Below are 24,447 nucleotides of genomic sequence, written 5' to 3' on the forward strand. Positions count from 1 at the left end.
TTTATAATCCATTACAATGTACAAAACAGTCGTCCTGGCAACACCAGTAATCATTTTCAATACAGTCTGTAAGTGGACGCAAGGTGGCGCCAGTGAGTCGGTTTGTTATACAGCTTCGTTGTTATTGACCACAGTCATCAGAAAATATCAAACCTCTGAATGTGTAAGTCAATAGAAAACTGTACACATGCTGATTGCGATACGTTAAAATATGAGCTTTAAGTAATAAATGGATTAACATCTCTTTCTATCTCTCTCTTATGGACACACATTAAGAAAAACAAAAGCTGCGTATAATACAGAAAGATTGATAAAACGTAGTGATAGGTTTAAAGGCTAGATTTTTTTTTTTTTGTTCGTATGTTAACAAGCTGGCAATCCAAATGAGCCACACAGCTACACCACAGTATCTGTGAGAGTTACTGTGACTAACCTCTGTGGAAGCGATGTCTCATAACATCTGATGTTGTCGTTCTGGTGTCTTTAACTGTTTTCCCGCATTCTGTGCGTCTAACCGATCTGACATGTTAATAAACCCAAACGAAAGAGCATATGGCACGGTGGCTCCTGTCATGTTTCATGGGACTTTTATGACATTTCGGAGTTTACATGCAATACACGGACACACGTAATCAAATTCTATGACAAGAGTCCGATCTACCACGACACATAGGGAAATATATGTGACGCAGATATTATAAACAACATAAATTCTTTATTTATTGTATCAGTAGTTAAGGGTAAAAGACTTGTTGTTTTTAAAATATTCACGAGTCTTTTGAGTCGAGTCTGAAGTCTATTAAAGTGTGACTCGAGTCTGAGTCACTAACTCGAGTGCCCATCTCTTGTGTGTGTGTGTGTGTGTGTGTTGACTCTGCGTTTGAGAAGTGTTTCTTCCACGCCGCTGACTACCCATGCAATAGTAAGTTTTTATGGGGAAAGTATTAACAGGATTAAAACACAGAAATAACCAACATGGGAAAATTACGTCAGTTAGAGGTCCTGAATTTCAGTTTTGATTACTTTTGATATATCGTCCAGCCCTACCCTGAAGGATTTGTCCAGTCATATCTGGCGTATCTTCTGTTCATGCAGAAGTTCACTCTCAGCTCTTCTCGCCGGCCTTGTTTTTCCTGTTCATCCACACCAGACTGATACTGAAACAGCAAAACATTTTACTCCAGATTATCTCTCATTCCCCCTGTGTGTGTCATGAATTCTCACTCCTATTTATGATTGACATATTTTAATATCCAGAGTTTTCCTGTAATATCAGAGGCGTTTGTCTGTTGGGGAGTGTAAGAGACTTTGGTCTGTGACAGCCAATCAGAGCGGCTCATTGTGAATAATGATGTCTCTCTGACATACAGTGTTCGTCTGATGAATCATGTATTAATGCACTGCACATCTCTCTGGTAGAGTTAACGGTACTGAATAATTGCAAGTATCTGCTAACAACTATTTCATTATATGTTAGGAGTCTTCACATTACAGGGGAGGAGTGAGTGGACCGAATCTAATGTTAGTTTCAGCGTTGGGCTTGTGTACAGTGCTGTAGAACAGCGTGAAAACAGATCAATTAAACTGCATGAAATCTCTGTTTCAGGGCTGTACAAGAAGTCTGGAAAGTTAGTATTTCTTGGCCTGGACAATGCTGGCAAGACGACACTACTGCACATGCTCAAAGATGACAGACTGGGCCAGCATGTGCCGACCTTACACCCCAGTGAGTGAACACTGACCACACCAACACTTCAGACTGGACAGAAGAGATGCATAATATCTCCATACACAGACATTTCACTGTTTTGTGTATACGGCAGTATGAAAATATAGCGCAGGAATGGTTAAAGTTATTGACACGTTACAGCGATAAAGAAACGTGCACAAACACTGAGTGAGGCGTGAATGATGTTAAAAAGAGTTCAGCGCAATAATCTGTGAATAAAGAGCACAGACGCTCTCAGAATCTCTCAGATCTGTATCATGAATGTATATTTCTTTCATGGAATGTTTTGATGCATTTCATTTTGTTTTCATGTAAATGAACTAATTCACAAATTGCACATATACTGAAATAATATTTCAGTCACCACATGCATTTTGTAATCCAGACAGAGATTTTCGTTCACAAAATTAGTCCGGTCCAGCTCTAGACAGTCTGAAATCTAAATCTGTTTTCATGAAGTTGAGGTGATTTGAGTCAGAGGAAATGATGTGTTGTGTCTGTTTCCTCTCACAGCCTCAGAGGAGCTGACGATCGCTGGCATGACCTTCACCACCTTTGACCTGGGTGGCCACGCTCAGGGTGAGTAGATGACTGACCGTCTGTGTGAATCTGATCCTCGTGACATTAACGCTGTGTGTTGCTCTGAACAGCTCGACGAGTGTGGAAGAACTACCTCCCAGCCATCAATGGCATCGTCTTCCTGGTGGACTGCATAGATCACGGCCGACTGGCTGAGTCCAAAACAGAGCTTGACGTGAGTTCAGTCTGTCAGATAAACATTATCCTCATAATACAATAACATGACCATCGTCTTTTCAATTAATCAGAAGAAACAAATAATCAAATACTAATTAAGAAATAATTGTTTAAGAAGTTAATTTATTTATTTATTTATTTTTATTTTTTTCCAAAATTGCTATCCTCATCCTGCCCAGTGTTGTCCTACAAAATTTGAAGCAATGAAAACAAATATAGTGAATGTCCATTTAAACGTGCAAAATACAGGGTTCAAAAATAAACTGAAAAATGTTTACATACAAGGGTTACATACAAGGGTTTACATTTAAAATATAAAATCTTAATTTAAAATATGAGGTTTAAATTTAAAAAAGAGGTTCAAATTTAAAATATAAAATCTTAAAATTTAAAGTAATGGCTCAAATTAAAACTGCACGGCGTTTGTTCACTGAAGTGTGAAGTTTAACAGAGACTCACTCGTTGTCAGGATGAGTCTTAACACAAAATGGAAATACTAATATATTTCTAACATTTACAGATAAGAATATAACTGTAAAATATAAGTTATGTGCTGAGGAAAACACGTCTCAGACACATAAATCAGCACCTGAATCTGTCTAAGACGACAGGGAAATCCACGTTAATCTGTATGCTGAAGTGTGAATGAAGCGCTCTCATGTTCGGACAGCTTGGTTTGTGTCCTCTGCTGTTCTCTGAATATAAACGCATTATTCACTGCTGTATATCGTCAGGACTGGAGGATGTTTTCAGTGCGCAGACACGATTAATTGATAATCAAATTCTTTGTCGCTTAGATTTGTTATAATGTATTGTTGCAGCCCCACATGAGACGCATGTTTTCGAGATGTTTCCTAGAGTTCAGAGCTGGTGTTTGTGAAGTATCTGCTGTCTCATGGCTTACTGTACCTGTGTTTGTTGTGTTGGACGTGAATAACAGGCGCTCATGACAGATGAAACCATTGGGAATGTGCCCATCCTGATCCTCGGCAACAAGATCGACAAACCTGAGGCCATTAGTGAGGAGAAGCTGCGCGAGATCTTCGGACTGTACGGTCAGACGACAGGAAAGGTACAGTAGGACACCGCAGCACACTCAGAGCCGCTTCACACACAACACGTTTGTGTCTTTTGAATTGTGTTTCTGCGTACTCATGCACAGTCTCTGAACATTGCGTCATGTTTTGCTGCTTTTTCATTGATCAGAGCTGCAGTTGGTTGTTATTGGTTGTTATTTGCATTGCACTTGGTGATGTAAGGCTTGGATGCAGCTGCTCGGCCATGGAAACCCATTCCATGAAGCTCTCTACACACTGTTCTTGAGCTAATCTGAAGGCCACACGAAGTTTGGAGGTCTGTAGCTATTGACTCTGCAGAAAGTTGGCGACTTCTGCGCACTGTGTGCCTCAGCATGCGCTGACCCCGCTCTGTGATTTTACGTGGCCTACCACTTCGTGGCTGAGTTGCTGTTGTTCCCAATTGCTTCCACTTTGTTCTGATACCACTAACAGTTGAGCGTGGAATATTTAGTAGTGAGGAAATTTCACGAATGGACTTATTGCACAGGTGGCAACCTATCACGGTACCACGCTTGAATTCACTGAGCTCCTGAGAGCGACCCATTCTTTCACAAATGTTTGTAGAAGCAGTCTGCATGCCTAGTGCTTGATTTTATACACCTGTGGCCATGGAAGTGATTGGAACACCTGAATTCAGTGATTTGGAGGGGTGTCCTAATACTTTTGGCAATATAGTGTATGTACCGAGTTTGGTGACTGTAGGTAAAACTAACCCCCCACTTTAGTCAAAAGGTGGCGCTACAGAGCCCCACTTCCCTGCCCGTTTCTATGCTTTTGCCCATGTTTACTCTGATGTGTGTCGAAATGATCTGTTTCATGAAATTACACTATTTATTACACTGTAATGTCGTGCTGTGGTTGTGTTGAGTGAGGTCATTCTCATGAATATTGCAGAGAAGTGCTCAGAAGAAATGCTCTCCGGCCGGACACAACTGTAGTTTACAACAAAACGGCTCAAAAAATGAACAAATAACCACTTTCTCCTTAATAATACATGTAATGACTGCTGTTTTCATTCATTGTTTATTAATGTGATGTTGGTGCGTCTCTTCAGGGCAACATCCCACTCAAAGAGCTGAACACGCGGCCGCTGGAGGTGTTCATGTGCAGCGTTCTGAAGAGACAGGGCTACGGCGAGGGCTTCCGCTGGCTCTCTCAGTACATCGACTAGAGGAAGAGGAAGCACAGCCGTCTGACAGCACCACTCTCGTCCCGCCTTCACACATCGACTCCAACAGACTGTTATCGTTCAGTTCAATTGCTTCTTTCTCACATTATTTCTTACCAGCAGTGATTCTGCAAATCTGGTCAATTCAAAACAATGCATCAGTTTTATAAACTCTGTAATTTGACGTTTCTTTCCGTTGGTTTGTTTCTGTTCATCAGTAAATGATTCTTCATGTGTCTCGCAACACCACGTCAAAGCTGATAGTAATGTACACAGATCACATGACATCCTTCAGACAGGAAGTGCTGTGTTTCACTTCCTGTCGTGTGAGGCCACAGTCCTCAGGCTTTAAGATGAAGTTGTGACTGTCTGTTGATACGCAGTCCGCTGATGTGGCCATCTTGAGTTGCATATCTGTTTATTGTTTTTCCAAAAAAAAATTGTGCTGCCACATTCGGAAACTCATTCCCAAACGTGCTGTAAACTGATAGAGACCAATAGATGTTTTTCTTTTTTAATATGACTTGGAATTTGAGAGGCACGGCAATAAACCTCAGTGTAACGGACGAATATCAGTTCTGGACACACGTGTCTCAGAGTTCAGAGGTCAGCGCGCCTCTCACACAAACACAGATTATAATTAACTGCTAATGACTAGTAACGAGATATCCAGCCGATACACAGATCCTGATGTTTATAACAGAGCTGGCCTTGAACAGACGGCGCAGGGACAGAATCCTCGAGGACAGCTGTTAATCGCTCACATGGACAAAATGTAATTTATGTAAATGCCGTATATGGATTTTTTTAAAGCTGTCCTTGAATAGCTCTTAATTTGAATAACATGGATGAAAAAACATTATGCATGCCTTGTTCCATGATTATTATTAATTTTTGTTAGTGTTTTTTAAGGAAACACAAATAATATAGTGTAAAACTTTGAGAACGGGGTGAGAGGCCAGGCCGCAGTCTTCTAGCTCTCTTTCTATGGAATGACACACGGATGCGGTTTATTTCCTGTGCTGTCCCTCCATGCATCAGTCATTCCATGAGCCGGTCCATCTATGACAGATACAGTTGTTTCCATCAGAAATTGTAATAAATGTTTGCAATTAAAGCAAGCCATGTTGAGCTCACTTCTTTTGCTGAATGAAATAAATATTTTGGATGTCTCTCTCTCTCGTCATTCATACACATGCAGAGAGAGGTGTGGTGTGAAGGACTGACTTCTGTCCAGTGATACTGGCTGATTTCACACTTCTGCAGTGATGCCAATACAATTCAAACATAAGTGAAAATTAAACCATCTTCAAGGTTTGAAATGAAAGCAGCACAGGTAACACTGTCAGATCACGTGTTTGAAGTCTCTTGAGACGAGCATCAGTGACTGGAATGTCTTACTATGGCTGAAGTTAACATATGACTGATCAGCTGACCTCAGAACTGGGGATGTGCATGATTTTAATACTTGCTTTTCATTTCAGTTGTCTTTTTTATATAAATGGTTTGTATGCATACATTAAAGGTAGGGTAGGCAATGTTTTTAAGAAACACTTATATACTGGATGAAACTTCATATCATGAAAGAAGTCAATAATTGAAGTGTTCTATTATTAAAAAAAAATGTACGTATATCTTCTGTGGAAGTCTCATGGCCAAAAATGGTCCAAATGCACTGATAGGAGGTCCTACCTGCCTGTCAACGTGTATTTGCGTCTCCCTCCGCACTCCCTGCTCACACAGACGTCGCACGTCAGCGCGTTCCATGAGGCTTTGCAGATTTGTCACTGAGCACCTTTTACAGTTCCTTCTGAACCAAAACAACGAGCTCATGCTGCTTTCACGCCATGTCGTAATTACGTCTCCGGTTGCTATCGTAACCTCGGTTCCCTGAGAGGCGGAAACGAGACACTGCATCAGCTACGCTGCAGGAACTCCCTTTCCTTCAAAATTCCTGAATATTATAGGCAAATGCCAGTTAGAAAAACTGGCCAATTGCCGCATGATATGCAAATTGCATGCAAATACTGACGGAGTATCCTGGCAGAATAAAAGGCAAGGAGAGCAGTAATTACCTCAGAATCACAACTGAACGCTGTAAGCTGAGCGAGCGGCTTGTGCAGTGTCTCGTTCCCGCCTCTCAGGGAACCGAGGTTACGATAGTAACCGGAGACATTCCCTTTTGAGAGCGGTCACTTCAACGCTGCGTCAGCTACACTGCGGGATCCGAATGAAATCCCGCCGTGAGAGCTGCGAGGTAGCAGAAACCAGAATAAGTTGCACAAATTGCAGGAGGTAGCAAGCCACAGAGGGGCGGCGCCACTAGAAGCTCAGTATGATAGACAAAGCTAGGCCAATGAGAGACTACCAAGCTTAAGCATACCAAAATTTGCATATGAGATAGAGAGAAGTGCAGGTTGCACTGATAAGGGCAGAACTAACACAAGAATATGTAAAAACACATGAATGCATAAGCACGAGCGTACACAGCATCATCAGCAGAGCGGTAACCAACTCTGCAGCATAATGACACTTGAATAAGTGAAACTTAACTCACCAAGAGCACTTGAGAAGCCACAGATGGCACATCCAGCTTGTAAAATCTGGCGAAGGTGTTCCAAGAAGACCAGCCAGCAGCAAAGCATATATTTTGAATGGACGTACCTTTAGACCAAGCCCAAGATGATGCAATGGCTCTCGTAGAATGTGCCCTGATGTGGAAGGGGCAGTCCTGACCCAGGCTAGCATAAGCCAACACAATAACATCCACTATCCAGTGAGAAAGCCTCTGCTTAGAAACAGCCCATCCCTTAGAGTAGCCCCCGTAGCACACAAAGAGCTGGTCCGACTGTTGGAAAGTGGCCATTACAGTAGCCATTATATCCTGAGCACCCTGACCGGGCAAACAGCACTCAGAGCATCAGTGTTCTGCGAGGTTGATGGTTCAGCAGATAAGGCAGACAGAGAAACAACCTGCGCTTTAAAGGGCGTGGACGGAGACTTCAGCACGTAGCCCTGTCTCGGCCAGAGAGTGACACTACAGTCACCGGGACCGAAACACATACAATCCTTGTTCACAGAGAACGCATGCAAATCCCCAATGCGTTTAGCATAAGCAAGGTCAAATAGGAGAGCAGTTTTAAGAGAGAGCTCCTTTGCTGCAATCGATTCCAAGGGCCCGAACGGAGGTAGAGAGAGGGGTTTAAAAACCAAAGCTAGGTCCCATGGTGGCACAGAAGGTGGCCGTGAAGGATGTAATCTCCTTGCTCCCCTGAGAAATATGATCACCATATCATGCCTACCAATCGATTGCCCGGACACCGGGGAGCAAAACGAGGCAATAGCAGCCACATAAACCTTTAGAGTGGACAGCAGACTCTCACTATCCAGTCTGTGCTGCAGAAAACATAAAACATCTGACACAGGGCAGCTTACCTGGCGATATATGTATGAGACCACAGACCTGTTGTCGGTGCGAATCAGAACATGTCGCTGCTCTAGCTGAGGCAGGAAAGCTTCCAGAGCTAGAGAGACCACGCGCAGTTCCAAGCGATTTATGTGCCACTCTCTGTGACTCCGACCAGAGACCTGATGTCGGTAAGCACACAGAGACCGCGCCCCATCCTGAGGTGGACACGTCCGTCATGACAATGGTGCGCCTCGTCAATAGACCCAGGGGCATGCCCTGCCTGTACATGTCCAGGTTGTGAAACGGTTTCAAAGCGCTGATGCAGCTGTGATTGACCAGAATGCGCAAATGGCCTGATGTCCACGTCCTCCACGGGACTCGAGACTTGAGCCAAAACTGCAACAGACCCATATGCAGGAGACCCAGATGGCAGACTGAGAAGGCTGACGCAATCAACCCCAGAAGCCTCTTCAATTCCCTCAGTGGAACAGATCTGCCCGGTTTGAAATGGCGCCGGGCAGAAATAATGTTCTCCACACGTTGTTGAGAAAGGATGGTCCACATAGTTATCGAGTCGAAGCAAACTCCCAGATAGATTATCGACTGACACGGGGTGAACATACTTTTCTGCATGTTCACTCGCAGCCCCAGGGCTTCCAAATGATGCATCAACGCATCTGTATGACTGATCAGCACATCTCGTCGTCCAGGTAGTTTAAGATGCGCATACCACTCTCTCTGAGAGGGGATAACGCTGCATCCACACACTTTGAAACATGCGGGGGGCCAACGCCAGGCTGAACAGAAGCACTGCATACTGGTACTCTTTGCCTTCGAACGCGAATCTCCAATATCACCTATGGCGCATCGCTATCTGAAGTACGCATCCTTTAAATGCACCGATGCACCAGACCAGTCCCCAGGGCGGATTTTGGGCAGGATCTGCTTCAATGTTGTCATCCTGAAGGCGCGCTTGTGAAGAACTCAGTTTATAGGTCTCAGATCTAGAATCGGACGCAGACCTCTGTCTCTCTTGGGCACAACAAAATAGCGGCTGTAAAAACCGCTTTCCAGCTAACTTGGAGGGATGTGTTCTATCGCTCCTTTCGCGAGCAAACTGTGAACGTCCTGTCTCAGAATCAGGGCGTTTTGGGGTAACATTAGTGACGTTGGGTGGTCTGCGTCTGAACTGAAGAGAATACCCGTGTTGAATTATATTCAGTAGCCAGCGCGATATGCCAGGAATGGCTCTCCACCTGTCCAGTGGTTGTATTCTGTCCTTGACCATTGCCACCAACGGCGACGCTGAGAAACTGAGATTTAACCCCGGCGAGGCTGATGGGAGGCCATCACAAGTACATGCTGCGGCTCTGCGCTGTTCTGAGGCAGGGCGAGTAACGCAGTATTGAGAGGAGGAGGAGAAAGCTATTTTTGTGAATAATGCAGAACGTCGCTTCGGGGCGGGGCCATCCGCAAGCGAGAGCTCCTCCTCGGGCCGTGGCGTTTCTTGCCAAACGGCGTCCACTGTTTGCGTCGGACAAATATAGCAGCCGGCTGCTTAGAAGATCTCTCAGCGTGCTGAAGAGGAATGAGACCTCGACTGAGACTGGAATGAGCGACAGGGCATCACGTGGCTCATCGCTTTTCCGCGCTTCTGCGCCTCAGAGAAATGCTCGACCACTGACTCCTTGCGTCACTAAAGAGGCCGGAGGGAGTAATAGGAGCATTCAGGTCAGGGTTAACCAAAGGTGCCTGTGGAGGACTACCATAAAGCCCATGGCGGAGGCATAAGCTTTATCCACAAGATGGGCCGTGAATCTGCGTGGCTTAGATGGCAGGCTGAGATCCGCTCCTAAGGAGATAGCAGAAGGGCACAGGTGTTCGGCGACAGTCTCCTCGATCGGGGGCATGCGCACATATCCGCGGGCCTCCACCCCGTCCACGTGGGAGAAGAAGGCCTGGGTAGATGCGTGGACCCATGCCGACTGGGATGCAGACCACGACTTAACCACGTGGTCATGGACGTCCGGGAAGAAGGGCGTCCTCCTATTCGAAGCGGCCTGGTGGCGGCGAGGAAATTGCCCGTCTGGAAATACCAGGAGTCCAACTTACTTCTGGTCGGCTCGTCCAGAGCGCTCCACGAGAGGTATAGTTCCTTGACCGCTTTCTCTAGCACCCTCATGAGCTCCGCTTGGAGGTCTAAGGGGCCTTCGATGTCAGGGCGGTCGGGCTCGGATGCAGCCCAGCAGAGATCAACATGGAATGAAGCAGAGATCAACAAGGAGTCATCTTCCCTGGTTGCGCCAAAGGAGACAAAGTCGGCAAAAATGACTGGGGAATGGGGAGTCGGTTGAGGACAGCAGTCCCAGGCTTTGTTGTCGTCGTCTCCGCGAGCAGGGCCCACCAGCAGCTCGCTGGTGGCAGTGGGCCTTGCCCCTAAAATGGTACGTGAGTAGTCCCTCCAGCCGGGGTCCAGGAAGGCCGCCTCAGCATGGGCCAGGCCACGCAGTGTTGGTGGGTGTCCGGCGGGTCGATAGGGCCCGCGCAGATTCTGTAGAAAGTCACCATCAGATGCAAAGAAGAAAATAAATCCTCAGGTGCAACTTCGACGATGAGCGTGAAGGAAGAGATTCTGAGGTAATTGCCACTCTCCTCGCCTTTTATACTGCCAGGATACCCCATCAGTATTTGCATGTGATTTGCATATCGTGCGGCAATTGGCCAGTTTTTCTAACTGGCATTAGCCTATAATTCAGGAATTTTGAAGGGAGTTCCCGCAGCATAGCTGACGCAGTGTTGAAGTGACAGCTCTCGAAAGGGAACTGTAATTAAGAGATGGCATTGGCAACCCGTGATGTCCTACTCAGCTGTTCGAGTCTTCGCACTCAGAATTATGGGTTTCTTGGCAACACTATCAACACTGAAATTAATCTGCAGCAGTTTGGTGGTACAAGTAACAGCTCTGTAAGTTGTTTACATTCGTTATTATTGTAATGTTATGTGCTTTGAGACACGAGGTAATTCAATGCTGTCTGGCGTGACGCTTTGCAGACTCTGTGTTCATGTGTTTTGGAGGAGGCATGGCTTTGGAGATGCCTTGAATCTTTGTGCTTTCAAAACTAGCTTAGTTGCTATTGTTAGCCTCTCTCCGAGAAAAAAAAAAAAAAAACTTCACAGGCAGTTGTTGATATTTCAAATACATAAAGACAAAAAGTTTGGCACATTACTAAGTGCTGGTATATTTATAAGACCCTATTGTTTCATCTGTTTGAGTGGTTTTGACGTGGTTGGCACTGGGGCTGTCAAAATGGCTGAAAAACCAAATTCGAAAAACATTACTAATGTTCGAATTATATTCGAAAGGCATAATTTCAGTTGGTGGAAAAGCTTTTGGTTTGTCTCCTAAGGCCACAAGAGGGCGCAATGACCATAATATTAATTAATGCACTGCATTACATTGTTTATTCAAAGCACTGAAATAGCATGACCATCTGTACAAAAGAGTGCATAACGTTTAAAGGTGCAATGTGTAAAATTTGGGAGTATCTATTGACAGAAATGCAACATAATATACATAACTATGTTTTCAGTGGTGTATAAAGACCTTACGTAATGAACCGTTATGTTTTTATTACCTTAGAATGAGCCATTTATATCTACATACACTGCGGATCCCCCTTCATGTCAAGTCGCCATTTTGCGTCGGCATGTTTCTACAGCAGCCCTAAATGGACAAACTGCTCCACAGAGTGCGTTTAGTCACAATGTTGTCCTTCTTCTAAATCGTTGGTGTTTTTTGAGGCAGCTCGCATTGTCACTACGTTGAATACACACAAAGAAGAAGTAGTAGAAGTAGTAGTAGTAGTCATCTGTTTTGTTTAGAAGCAGAGACCATTCTTTGTTAGAAGTAAAAAGAAACTTTATTGCTTGATGGCTAATGTACTCTCTGCTGTCTCAGACGACATCTTTGACTTGTGTCGGCCAGACGGCCACCGTAGCTTCTCTATTTTGCTCTGAAAGGGAGGGGTGAGCTGCCATTGGTTGCAGTTCACAATCTCACCGCTGGATGCCACTAAAATTTACACACTGCACCTTTAAACTAACGTTTATAAATCAAATATAATTTCATAAATTGCATAAACAATTATGAACTTATGTATTTATGCATACATTAATACTTGCGTTTAAAATCATGAGATTCAGTGGAATGAAAAAAACCTGGAGATATGTTTGATAAAAGTTTGATAAAAGAACTTTTAACTTTAAATGGCTTTCTTAACATGCGGCTCTCCGTTGAGACGCAAGTGCAACAGTCAAACATGTCCATCTAGCTCATGTTTACATAGAAAACAATCCGTTTATACAGGGATAGTTACATGACAAGCATCTAATTTCATTTAAGAACTAGGGGTCTGTTTAATGGAAAAGTATGGTTGTGTTTGTAGTACAAAATAATGGTCCCTTTTTATCTTCTCAGCTTAAAGGCACGTTTATACTTTGTATTTCTTGCATCATGTCTATGCAGAGACAACTGTGATTGGTTTGCTTTAAAATCCAGGGACCCTAATAGAGAAAACATTTAAAATCGTAATTTTCATGAAACCTCGTTTGAGATGAGTTTATCACACTGGTCATGGCCATTAGAAGACTGGTAAACTGTGTTCATGAAGGGATGCAGTAATGCAGTAATGCTCAGATAGCTATTCACTTGATGATTGATTGGTATTAACAGGTCCAGAGTATGCCAAGAACACACATTCTGACCCTGCCGTCAGCAGCCTGTGCTTTGGTGAGATGGATGTAGGCCAGCTCTTTGTTTATGGCTGACAGAAGAAGAACCTGACGTGTTGTCCTGATGTTGTAGCTCATGCGCTCGGCTGATTGGCAGATTAGATGATCTCATGAGTGATTAGGTGTACAAGTGTTCTTAATAAACTGCTCAGGGAGTGTACGTCTGTTTAAACAGGACTTTGCAGGAGCACCTGTGGAGTCTCCCATCATGGACTTTCACTGTATTCACCATGGACTTATTCATAGTTTATTTGGGTTTGCTGTTTTATAATTCCAGTTTTAACAGGGTTGACACAGCCTTAAAGGGAGATGGGGAGTGCTCATTTGAGCTATTTTTTGAAAATCAATGTGCAAATGTGATTTTATCTGCCCTATTTGTTGTATCTATTTATTTTTGCTCTTGATAATCATTTTATTTGCTGAATAGAATGAATGAGGCAAAAGTTAATCTTATTTAAATGGTTTGTTCCAGTAGGGTTTTTAGATTGTAGTCACCAGATGGAGTTAGTGAAGGGGACGGATTGAGTAAGTTTATTGTTAGTGCTGTAAAACTCCAGCCTTGTGTTAAATATAAGAGAGTTGGTGCTGTTTTAGTACTTATGCAGTTGTAGTATTTAGGCTGTTTTTTATTAATAACCTTTGTTTAAATCATGCTCTTAATTAATGAAATAAGCCCAATGAAGCCACGGTTTACAGTGCTTTCAGAACAGCTAAATGAACACTGTTAGACACACCGGTGGAGTGGTGTAATACTGATGTAATGAGGCGACGGACAGGTGTGTGTTTATAGAGTATTTTACAATGACTCAAACACAGCTCAGCCAATCACAATCAAGGCCTGTGACTATCTGTTTAAAACACTGCTTTTATTTGAGCATTTTGCACATCCACTTTCAATAATCATCATTCTGTACGCCAACTACCATTTCTGAGCTCGATCTCCATGTGATTCGTCTTACGACAACTTCAGTCGTTCTCACAACAACCATTATTGTCTTTTAAATAACGTCAATTTTAAATAAAAATATTCATGTGCTGATACCACTTACAGTTTGGCAGAGAGGAAAAAAACAAATACACTGTGTTAATATATTACAAAACAAACTCATTCAATGTAAAAATGAAATGACCTGTATTCATATTTCATTCACATTTAAATAATGTCAAGCCATTGACTTCCTGTGTGAAGACTGGAGGATCATTTTTACTCATTCATTCATGTATTTATTTCCTGCTGTGTGTTCTTTCATGGTGATGGATCCTTTCCCTTCCTCCAAGCCGTGTTTATCTCTTCTAATAAAACTAAAAGCAGGTCATATTTAATGAAAAGTTAAAGATGAGAAACTTGTGTATTTGTTTATGTTTAAAAAACAACCATAAATCGAGAGATGGAAGACTTACCTTTTGCATTTCTGCATTTGTTCCAGAGTCTCAGGCAGCACTTTCTCAAACGTCTCGGGCAAAAACATGTTAGCTATTGAGGAAGCGATGGTGAGACTTCCCATCAGGATGTAGGGCAGATACTTGTTGAAAGTACCTGTGTGAATAGAGGGCAGAACACAATGTCATCGCTAAAATCTTCAAGTATTTCCCCCTAAAGTTATTCTCTAAAATCTGTTCTTTGAAATGACATGAATGAAAAGTTTTGCTCAAAGCACTTGATTTACCTAAGAATATGACGTAAGGCGCAGTGATGCTGCCGATGCGGGCGGCTGAAGAGCACATGCCGATGCCCAGGTTCCTCAGGACGGTGGGATAGAGCTCCGCCGTGTAGATGTACACCACCGTGAAGGACATGGTGAAGCCGAACTTGCCAGCCATCTCTAATGCCAGTGCCAGCGTATGAAGACCTGTGAAAGAGCCTCATCATTACGCTGATTGATCGCTGCTTTGAAATGTCTGCCTTTATTAAAATGCTTTTGCCTGCTGATAGAATATGTTCTTTCAGAAATATTTCAGAACTGGTAAACGTACCCATTCAGACCCGCCAACCTTTATGTAAAGTTTAATAACGTTTTATGCATCCTTCTATACAGTATAAGCTCTAAATCTGCAGAAACATGTGAATGTGGCCTTCAAATGTCCAGTTCAGCTTTCCTGATAAATATGTGAGTAATAGGCTTAACCTCTTTTCCTTGAAATGGTCCAAGTCCAGTTTTACTTGTGTGGAACGTAAGCTAATCCTCGACCCATAGTAAACTCACAGGCGTTCATAGATGTCGCTTGAACAAGGATCGAGTCAATAAACCGATTGCTGATGCTTTTTCTTCAAAGTACTCTGAAGTTGCGCTCCTCTACGTGCCTTTTATGATCAATTCTTCAAATGCTCCTGCTGTGTCTTCTGTGTTACTCACATCTGCTCTTTTATCGTTACAAGGCCTTGTGACGTTTGTAAGTCGCTCTAGATAAATCTTCTGCTGAATGAGTAAATGCACAGAATGACTCTTGTGTTCAACACTACCCCTTTCTGTAAGTGTTGTAAGCAAAAGGTCATGTTCCATGGACCTCTGTTCAATTTTAGGATAACCTTCAAAACCTGAATCAGAAAGAGGATTTTGGTCAAATCTTTCAGCCGTGTTGCATTTGTGAGCTCTTACTTTCAGGAATCAGTTGCACCAGAAGCAGAAATCCTCCTCCTATGATGAGGAACGCAGACAGGACGGGTCTCCGTGGACAGCTCTTCAGGAGGAACGTGGACACGATGTAGGCCGGCACCTCAGTCACCGCGGACAGGAAGCAGTTGAGGAACGGATCGCCGCTAAGATTAGTGGTGTTCAAGGACAAGCCAAAATATCCAATGTTGATAGCCATCCTATCAGAGGGAGGAAAGGACACTCGCTGACACATGGAAAGAACAAACCCAGCCAACTAACATACAGTGCCACTTGAAAGTTTGTGAACCCCTTGCAGAATCTGTGAAAATGTTAATAATTTGAGGGACTCAAACACAAATATTAAAAAAGGTTCAAACATTCACTGATGCTCCAGAGGGAAACACGATGCATTAAGAGCCGGGGGTGAAAATATTCAAAAGATGGTGGAAAACTGAAGAATCTGCAGGAGCTGGAGGATTTTTCTGAAGAACAGAGCTCAGTTTAACTGTTCAGAATAAACAAGAGACTCATGAACAACCATCACAAAACAGAAAAACAGTCGTAGATCATCCAGGTAACCACACACAGTATTAAGAATCAATGGTTCACAAACTTATGAACTGGGTTATTTTAATAAATTCAGCTATTTTTTGTCTTATGGATATGTAAACATCTTTTATGTAAAATATCTTAATCAAAACAGTACTAAATAAAAAATAACATGCATTTTGTATGATCTCTCTTATTTTGTTAAAATTTTTCACATTTTCACAGATTCTGCAAAGGGTTCACAAACTTTCAAGTGGCACTGTATGTTCTAAGAATGTTTCGCTAATGTTCATATTAAACATTATTTCTAAATGTTCTCTGAACATGCAAAACATCCAGTTTTTTAAATGCTTTAAAAATGTTTTTTCATGGTTATGCGAACGTTAAAGGGATAGTTCACCCAAAAATGGCATTTCTATTTCTCTCATCATTTGTTCACCCTCATGCAGTGTTGGGGAGTTACTAACTTCAAGTAGCGACGCTAATAACTGTAGCTTTTCCCAGAAAGTAGCAGCGTAGGGTTAGCGTGACCACAAGCTACATTCCGTTTTGGGTTTTGATGAACCTGCAATGCATTGAAGTAGCGCAGCGTCTTCTTGTTAGATCAAACTAAAATTCTGCATTACTGCCCTCTATTGTTATATCACGCCTCTTACAGTTCACCGAGAGGAGATAGTTTGATGATTATGTAAAGGACAATGGGCTGATATTTCACATGAATCGACTAGAAAAGGTTACATTTTGTATGCAATTTATGCAAACCAAAGACTAAAACACTGTCTGCGTCCAAGACTTCGAGCACATACAGGTAGAATAGATTTTTTAAAGTAATTAATTATCCTGCCTTATTGCACTCTATATCAAATGTCTATTTCTGATTTAATTACAATGGTGACCCATCATAATTTAATAGACCGTTTTGTAATGAACCCAAAAGATGCTCCATTGCTTTGGCGAAGCAATCTGTCAATCGAGCAGAATTTGGTTGCGGCGGGTTTCAGAGTGAAGCACATGGTGTTCACGGGAGCAGCTCATGATTCGCGTCTCAGTGAGTTTAATATGATTTTTTGACTACTGTGTATCCATTTTAAGTTGCATAACTTGCATACTTTTTGTTCTTGCATTGATGTTACATTTGTAGCAATATTGCACTTTGACAGTCAGTCTAAGATATATTTGAGTATTGAGTGTTTGGATAGTTTACAAAATAAAACAATGCTCTTTGAAATCATAAGTAGTTTCAATGTAGTGACCTAATTTTTTAAGGTAACTTGTAGAGTAGCTCACCACTTTTTCAGAAGGGTAGATTGACTGTCTCTTAACTACTTTAGCTCATGAGTAGCTTGTAAAGCTACAGTTTCCGAATATTTTCCCCAACGCTGCCGTCATGCCCTCCTCGATGTATATGACTTTATTTCTTCAGGTAAACACAAAGACTTTTAGGAAAATAATCCTAAAAATCCTAAAAAAAAATTTCCTAAAAATCTTTGTGTTTATCTAAAGAAAGAAAGAAATTTCATTTTTGTTTCTTTAAGGAAAAATTTGATCATTTGAACATTCTGAAACAAGTAGTGACGTTTAAAAAACATTAGACAAACATTCAGCTAAAATAAACCATAATCAATGTATATAAATGTATAATGTTTTTGTGCTCACGTTATTAAAGACCAGATAACTTTAAATGAATATTCTATTAACATTACAGGAACTTGGGGAGAACCTTGCCAGAACATTCCCTGTTCGCAGAGTAATAAAAAATGCCTTAATAAAAAAAGGTTAAAGCATGCAGTGTCATGTATTTGGTAGTCTCTCACCACAGCAGTAAACACATGAAGGTGGTTTTGCGGATCTCGCTGGTCCTCAGAACGTCAAACACGCTGTACTGGCTGTTCTGGGATGAATCCTCTTTAACCTAGAAATAATTGTACAAAAACAGATTTGTCTTTCACAAAACCTCACTTATAGTAGCTACTTCGAGTCTGGACAGTGCAGCGGTCAGACCTCGGACGCGCTGAAGATGACCTCCGGCGCAGTGACTTTGTTCTTCTTCGCCGCCTCTCTCACGATGGCCTCAGATTCCAGCACTCGTCCCTGAGCGAGAAGCCACCGCGGAGACTCCGGGATCAGCCTGGATTTGATCATGGAGAAAAGGGGAAATGGAGAGACTCAATGATGAGTCTGAACCAGTTCACACTAGACTTGCTTGTTTTGATTCAGAAGTAAAACATTATTACTTCTACTTCTATCACTTGTACTTGAGTACAGATTTGGTTACTCAGCCCAGCGCTGATTGTGACCGGCGTGTTTTCTTGTGACTCACCACCACAGAGGGACGTACACCACCGTCACCCCCGACAGAACCCTCAGTAGTGTCCTCCAGTCGCGGACGGCGAAGGCGATCCAGGGCAGCACCATGTAACCGATACAGTAATGCAGGAAAGCTCCCAGCGTAGTGAAGAGAACTCGCAGGGATTTACTTAATATTTCGCTACCTTTGAGAATGAATACAGCACGTGGGGTGAATCTCAGTTATGCAACAACATGACCAGATTATATTCACTTCTGTTTCCTTCAGTGACATCTCATCTTATCACATGCTTACCAAGTACAAAAGCTGTGAGGTACAGGGATATCTGGAAAGTGCCAACAAAGAAATACAGGACGCAGAAGATCAGCCACGAGTGAGAGAAGGACTGCGCCAGGATCACCAGCGCTTCAGCTGCCAGAGACGTGAAGAGAACCTTCTTCCTGCCGAACCTGAGACAGACACCAGACGTCAGTGGATACATGAACTCTGTGGTGTGGACGAACACACTCTCCAGGTTAGGAGAGAGCAACGAGAACATCTTCAGTTATGAGAGTGGAAGTAGACCCGTAAACAAAAACTGTTTTACCATTGCTTCACTAGCTTACTAGATCTGTAAAGCACACAGATACTCTCCATCAAAACCGACTGTTTGCATTAATTATGATATGTGGACAAAAGCAGTACCTGTCAGAAAGTTGACCAGAAACAAGAGAGCCCAACAAGTAGCCCATGTATAACGTCGAGGTTGCGAACGGGACTCTCCACTCGCTGTCGCACACCAGATTCCACTGTGTGAGAAACACAGTAAAACAGCAGCTTACCATCATGTGTTCATTTGGACACGGCGTGTTATTATTACTGGTCCAATGAAACACCTGTACTGCTATTGAGGAGAATACAGCAGACCATTCAATGACGAAGACTTGAGTTTACACACACTCATGACATAGTTTAAGTATTTGCATCTTTTTTAATTTATTTAAACCCGAATTCATTCAAATCAGCATACAGGCTAATCAACTGGATTTTTATTGATGGTAAACATATTTTAAAACACATTTTGTTTATTACTACTACACAAATCTCATTCTTGTTTCATTGAATATGTATTATGTTTATTAGTTAAAACTGTGTCATATATGTAATTAAAATACACAAATCCTCCAAAATCTTTGTTTTAGGTTGTCCTCACCTCAGAGACGATGGTGGAGTGGTAGATATCTGTGCTGTAGCTCCATCCATCCACACATTTCTCTCGTTTAATGTCTGTGAGGTTCACGTCCTGGGGTGAGTACCCTTGAGCCGACAGGTTTCGGACCGTCTCCAGACTGTATCTCCAACACTGACTGGTCTGCAGTTTTCCATTGACCATCTCCTTGGGAATACTCGCTCTCGCCCATTCTTCACTTAGATTTCCAGCCGCTACCTGACAGTGATGTGATGGTGAAGCCCCGACAAAAACAATGTAAAGGCCATGAAACCCGGTGGAAATGTAGATGGCGTTCAAGAGGAAGAAAAGGAGCGCAAAAAATGGTCCCTTTTGCCCCAGAAAGGCAGTGTCCTCGTCATAATTTCCCATTCTGCTTGTGCTGGAGATTACAGAAGAATCAGCTGACTGTAAAAATGCCTTTTGTCCAAACCCCCTGAGTTACAACATGTTGCAGAGTTCAGCTTTGGGTTTCAGGTCTTTGGTCTGTTTGAGGAGAAGGCTGCTGTCCACCACCTGAACACATGAGAGAAGGGTGAGTTTTGCCATGGAACTGGTCTTCAAACATAATGTACATGGCAACTAATCCAAGGCACATTTTTCCACTAAAAGGAGCCAAAAGAATTGCAATCTGATTAGCTGTAATGGGAGTAAAACTCCACAGCAGGATAAGCGTTCAGCAGGATTCCTACAGAGTTCGGAATGATTGGAAAATGCTGGATTCTAATCGTTATGTTGCTTGAATTTAATATTATCCTTGAAAATGTTTCCTTGTTTTACTTAGAATGTCAAGGGACAAAATAAATAAATTATAAATCAAAAAAGAAATAGCCTTGATTAAAGATCAACTTTAAAACCTTGCGCATCGCGTGCGGTCCACGTGATCAATAATTTGGCGCCTAAAATAGCATCAGCATGTCCTGTCCGTTAGTTCAACGGACCCGGTTGACCGAGTTATTCATGGCACCGTTTCAATGGCACTGATTTAAATGACAATTACTAATTATATCTATGTCAAAGAGCAACAACACGAAAACTAAATGTTCAAAAATGAGAACTGATGTTTGCGCTAATCCTCTCCAGCCACCCTAAGATAACCTGAAAAAAAACGTTTTTTTTTTTTAAATAAAAACTTGAAATGGTTAAAATTAAGTTAGTATGTCGCGTAAAGACAAGTGTGTAACTGAAGGAAACGCGTTTAGTCACGATAAACTTCAGCGCGTGAAATCCGTATAAAATCTCATAAATACTGAAACCTGTCCTGTCATTTCAAATCACCTACAGTAAAAAACAACTTTTATAAACATCATGTCCTCTTTGCATTCAATTATATATTTTTATTAAATAAAACAGCCAAAAGAGTAGGCCTATAAGAATAGCGATAACTTTTTTATTCTGTAGAAAATGCAGTTCATTTTATGATGAGAAAAAAAAAGTGTATATGCATCATAAATACAGACAGCAGAAAGATGTTCTCTGAAACATTATTCTCACTCGCACAAAAACTGATCCAGTTTTGCACGATTATAGCTACATAAAGTGAAGCGAACACATGTCTACTTTATGGGTTTAATCTCGTTTAATTTAGCCTAGCAGTGTCTTTGCTGCTGAGCTTCGATGATCAGATTTAACCTTACAAATCATTAAAATGATTTGACTTTAGTCACATCACGTCCGTTTCATTTTTATTTCTTTACTGTTGATCTTCTCCAGTGAGCTGTTCATTCAGCGCCCTCTGCTGACGCTTTCAGACGCACAATTTCCTTCATATTCATATATTCTTGCTCTGGGTTTAAAGGGACAGTTCACCCAAAAATGAAAATTCTGTCATCATTTAGTCACCCCCATATTGTTCCTAATCTGTATAAATTTCTTTGTTCTGTTGAACACAAAGGAAGATATTTTGAAGAAAGTTTGTAACCAGGCTGCTTTGGGGCACCATTGACTTCCATAGTAGGAAAAAAATACCATGAAGTCAATGGTGCCCCATATTCTTCCCATATTCTTCAAAATATTCTTCAAAATATCCTCCTTTGTGTTCAGCAGAACAAAGAAATTTATACAGATTAGGAACAATCTGGGGGTGAGTAAATGATGACAGAATTTTCATTTTTTGGGTGAACTGTCCCTTTAAACCACCATCATCTAGCAAATTATGTATCAAAATTATATTTCCTAATGGAGTAATGGCAATGCTAGGATTTTTTTTGTTTGTTTGTTTGTTTGTCTTGTTTACTTAATATGGCAGTTTACTATAAGCTGTTTTTTTTTTTAAATTTTGGCTATATATATATATATATATATATATATATATATAATCAAACCAAAATGTATTCAGACACCTTGAACATTTCATTCATTAATTCAGTTTATTCACTATAGTTTAAAAAAATGGTAATAAAATATGACAAGATCTCAGAGTTAAACTGTCAGAAAAAAATTATCTTAATTATGTCAGAAAACACTTAAGCAAAACATGGTCAGGTCAAAGTGTCTGAATAATTTTTGGTTCCATATTTGTATCAGTTTTACTGGTAGTCCACTGTATGAAGAATTTTTGGGTATAATATGTCACAGTTTACTTTATTTTGCTATCCTCACTTACAGAAATGAACTATAATGTCCTGAACCCACTAGTAAAAATATATCAAAAATGTCTGAATAATTTTTGGTTTGACTGTATATATATAATTATAGTTTACCACTTGAAAGTGTTGGAAAAGACTTAAACATCTGTAAAAGCCTGATTCACAGCTGGACAAATGGCTGGAACATTTCCAGTGACATGCATTTTATGATTCATATTCATTAACAATGTGTTTCCTAAAACTGCTGTAAGTTTTACGTGAAACAAGAGCCAAAACTATTAAACAACATTTTCTCAAAAACAAAGTGTCTGATGGATGACTTACGTGTCGCTGGTGTTGAGAGAGCGCAGGACGAGTGTGTGTTTCTGCCTCTGTTATTTAACTTCATCTCTGACAGGATCAGCTTTAACACCTCATTCATCATCTGATCACAGAACAGTCCAGATTCAAGAATGAGAAACACCTCACGAGTGCAAACCTTGATGCTTGAACCTGGAATGAGTGTATTATCAATGACAGATATGATGAATGAAAGCAATAATGACACTGAAACGTTTCAGTCTGGAAAAAGGGAATACATTTTCATTTCCTAAATGCAATGAGTTTAATGATAATAATGAGGTTGGTCGGTGTTTACTGTTTCAATGCATAATTCAGTATATGCATATATTCACAAAGCACATCTTGGGTTCTGTCAGGAGATAAAGTGATGATGATGATGATGTCATTTGTAATGGTGCTTCGCTGTCTGTGGGTTTGATGTATTTACTGATGAGACTTTCAGTGATAACACACATCTGTGAAGACATCATTGAATTAGCATATTTAATGTCTTCAAGCAATGATCAGAGACTGTGTGTGTGTGTGTGTGTGTGTGTGTGTGTGTGTTAGTGTGTGTGTGTGTGTTAGTGTGTGTGTGAACTGGAAGATTGTAATGTTCATGATTTAATTGGACGGGCTTTAATGAGAGGGACAAGAAAGGTCCAGTAAGTCTGTATCGGACTGCAGTGCATCTATTTATGATTTAATTAAATATACACTGAATATGATGTTATTATTGCAAACTGTCTTATAATGTACAAAACACAAATAGTATCCTATATATCTACCAGTATAAATATCATCTGTCTAGTGCAAAGAAAAACTGCTACTTTTTCATGAAAATTTTCACTGTAAATACCATTGATACTTCCACTTGACCAAACATGGTGGGAAAAAAAATAGCCTAACAGTGTTTGATTAACAGTTTGATTAGAGTATGGTAAGCCATTTTACTATTATTCATTCTCAGGATATGAATTTTTGATATCAACAATTCAATTCTTGATATCAGGAATTAATAAAAACTAGAGATCTGTAATTGTATTTTCACTAGTGAAATGTCACCACAGGCTGCCATTCAAATTCAGTTGTTGATATCAAGAATTGATTTCTTACTAGTTGAAATTCCAATTTCACATATCAGAAATACAGTACTAGTAAAAAAAATTTTTTTATTTTTTTTTTATTTTTTATTTTTTTACTTCTGGAAAGTAATTCCTGATATCAAAAATTAGCATTTTAACTAAAATAAAGAATTAACATTGTTACTGGTGGAAAAATGTAATTCCTGATATCAAGAATTGAATTGTTGATATTAATAATTCATATCCTGAGAATGAATAAAAGTCAAAACGGCTTGCCATAAGTAGAGCGTTATTTTATCATTGATATGTGATAAATCAGTTCTGGACGTGGATTAAGAATAAATCAGAATAAACTATTACAAATTGAATATGTCACACATTTGTGAGTTTATAATGAATATTTTAGAGCAGTAGCTATATCATTAATAATGGATCTCGTGAATAATATCCTACTGAAACTCCATAGAGAACATCCTGATGAAAAGGGACACCGTGTCCTGACTGAAGTGTGTCTGACAGCATGTGCTCGTGTTGTGTGTCGTTCATCAGTGTCCCTCCCTCACACTCACTGAAAAGCGAAAGTAAAACAGCCGAGGCTTTAAACAGCTTTTGTGCGAGTCCTGCCGTTGGCGCCCATCACGAACTCGGATAAACCGCTTTTATTCTGTGAAAATGACAACATAATCGATTTTCAGGTAAGAGTGTTATCTTAATAACGCAAATCTGTAATCTTAATAATCAGACGACACGAAAATGATGATGGTTCTGATGATGGCCCCAGGTGCTTTTAGATTACGAACTAATACATCGCAACAAAAACACTGTTTTTTTTTTTTAATGTCATGGTTTACAAATGTCGTTTT

General features: G+C 41.0%; 3 protein-coding genes across 4 annotated transcripts in view; 2 read left to right on the top strand and 1 right to left on the bottom strand.

Annotated features, from left to right (window-relative positions):
- The window catches only part of sar1b (secretion associated, Ras related GTPase 1B), a 12,326-nt gene extending 6,422 nt beyond the window's left edge, over nt 1-5,904 (top strand). For both annotated transcript variants that reach the window (XM_051878172.1, XM_051878174.1), the window contains exons 4-8: nt 1,607-1,726; nt 2,243-2,308; nt 2,380-2,483; nt 3,426-3,557; nt 4,619-5,904. In XM_051878172.1, coding sequence (XP_051734132.1) covers nt 1,607-1,726; nt 2,243-2,308; nt 2,380-2,483; nt 3,426-3,557; nt 4,619-4,735 — 539 coding nt within the window. In that variant the 3' untranslated portion in view covers nt 4,736-5,904. The remainder of the gene's footprint in view (nt 1-1,606; nt 1,727-2,242; nt 2,309-2,379; nt 2,484-3,425; nt 3,558-4,618) is intronic.
- Nucleotides 5,905-13,777: 7,873 nt separating this feature from the next.
- slc22a5 (solute carrier family 22 member 5) lies at nt 13,778-23,657 on the bottom strand. Its single transcript, XM_051878165.1, has 11 exons — nt 22,503-23,657; nt 19,576-20,106; nt 19,068-19,171; nt 18,678-18,832; nt 18,396-18,567; nt 18,077-18,203; nt 17,890-17,987; nt 15,530-15,744; nt 14,600-14,782; nt 14,334-14,469; nt 13,778-14,234 (listed from the first exon to the last, which is right to left on the bottom strand). Exons 2-11 carry the CDS (start codon nt 19,960-19,962, stop codon nt 14,141-14,143), a joined length of 1,671 nt encoding a protein of 556 aa, XP_051734125.1. The 5' UTR covers nt 19,963-20,106; nt 22,503-23,657; the 3' UTR covers nt 13,778-14,140.
- A 485-nt stretch (nt 23,658-24,142) lies between these two features.
- acsl6 (acyl-CoA synthetase long chain family member 6) overlaps nt 24,143-24,447 on the top strand; it is an 87,246-nt gene continuing 86,941 nt past the window's right edge. The window contains exon 1 of the mRNA XM_051878163.1: nt 24,143-24,279. The gene's annotated coding sequence lies outside the window, so the exon portion shown is untranslated. The remainder of the gene's footprint in view (nt 24,280-24,447) is intronic.

Source organism: Ctenopharyngodon idella, chromosome 21, assembly GCF_019924925.1.
Source record: "Ctenopharyngodon idella isolate HZGC_01 chromosome 21, HZGC01, whole genome shotgun sequence".
Classification (NCBI taxonomy): domain Eukaryota; kingdom Metazoa; phylum Chordata; class Actinopteri; order Cypriniformes; family Xenocyprididae; genus Ctenopharyngodon; species Ctenopharyngodon idella.

Bases quoted from the DNA above. Each gene is read 5' to 3' on its own strand.
- slc22a5 (XM_051878165.1), bottom strand. From the start codon at position 19,962: ATGGGAAATTATGACGAGGACACTGCCTTTCTGGGGCAAAAGGGACCA. The intron at 18,833-19,067 runs GTACTGCTTTTG...TGTCTGTCTCAG, and splicing joins TCTGGTCAACTTTCTGACAG to GTTCGGCAGGAAGAAGGTTC. The intron at 14,470-14,599 runs GTAAATCAAGTG...CTATTCACACAG, and splicing joins GCCTTACGTCATATTCTTAG to GTACTTTCAACAAGTATCTG.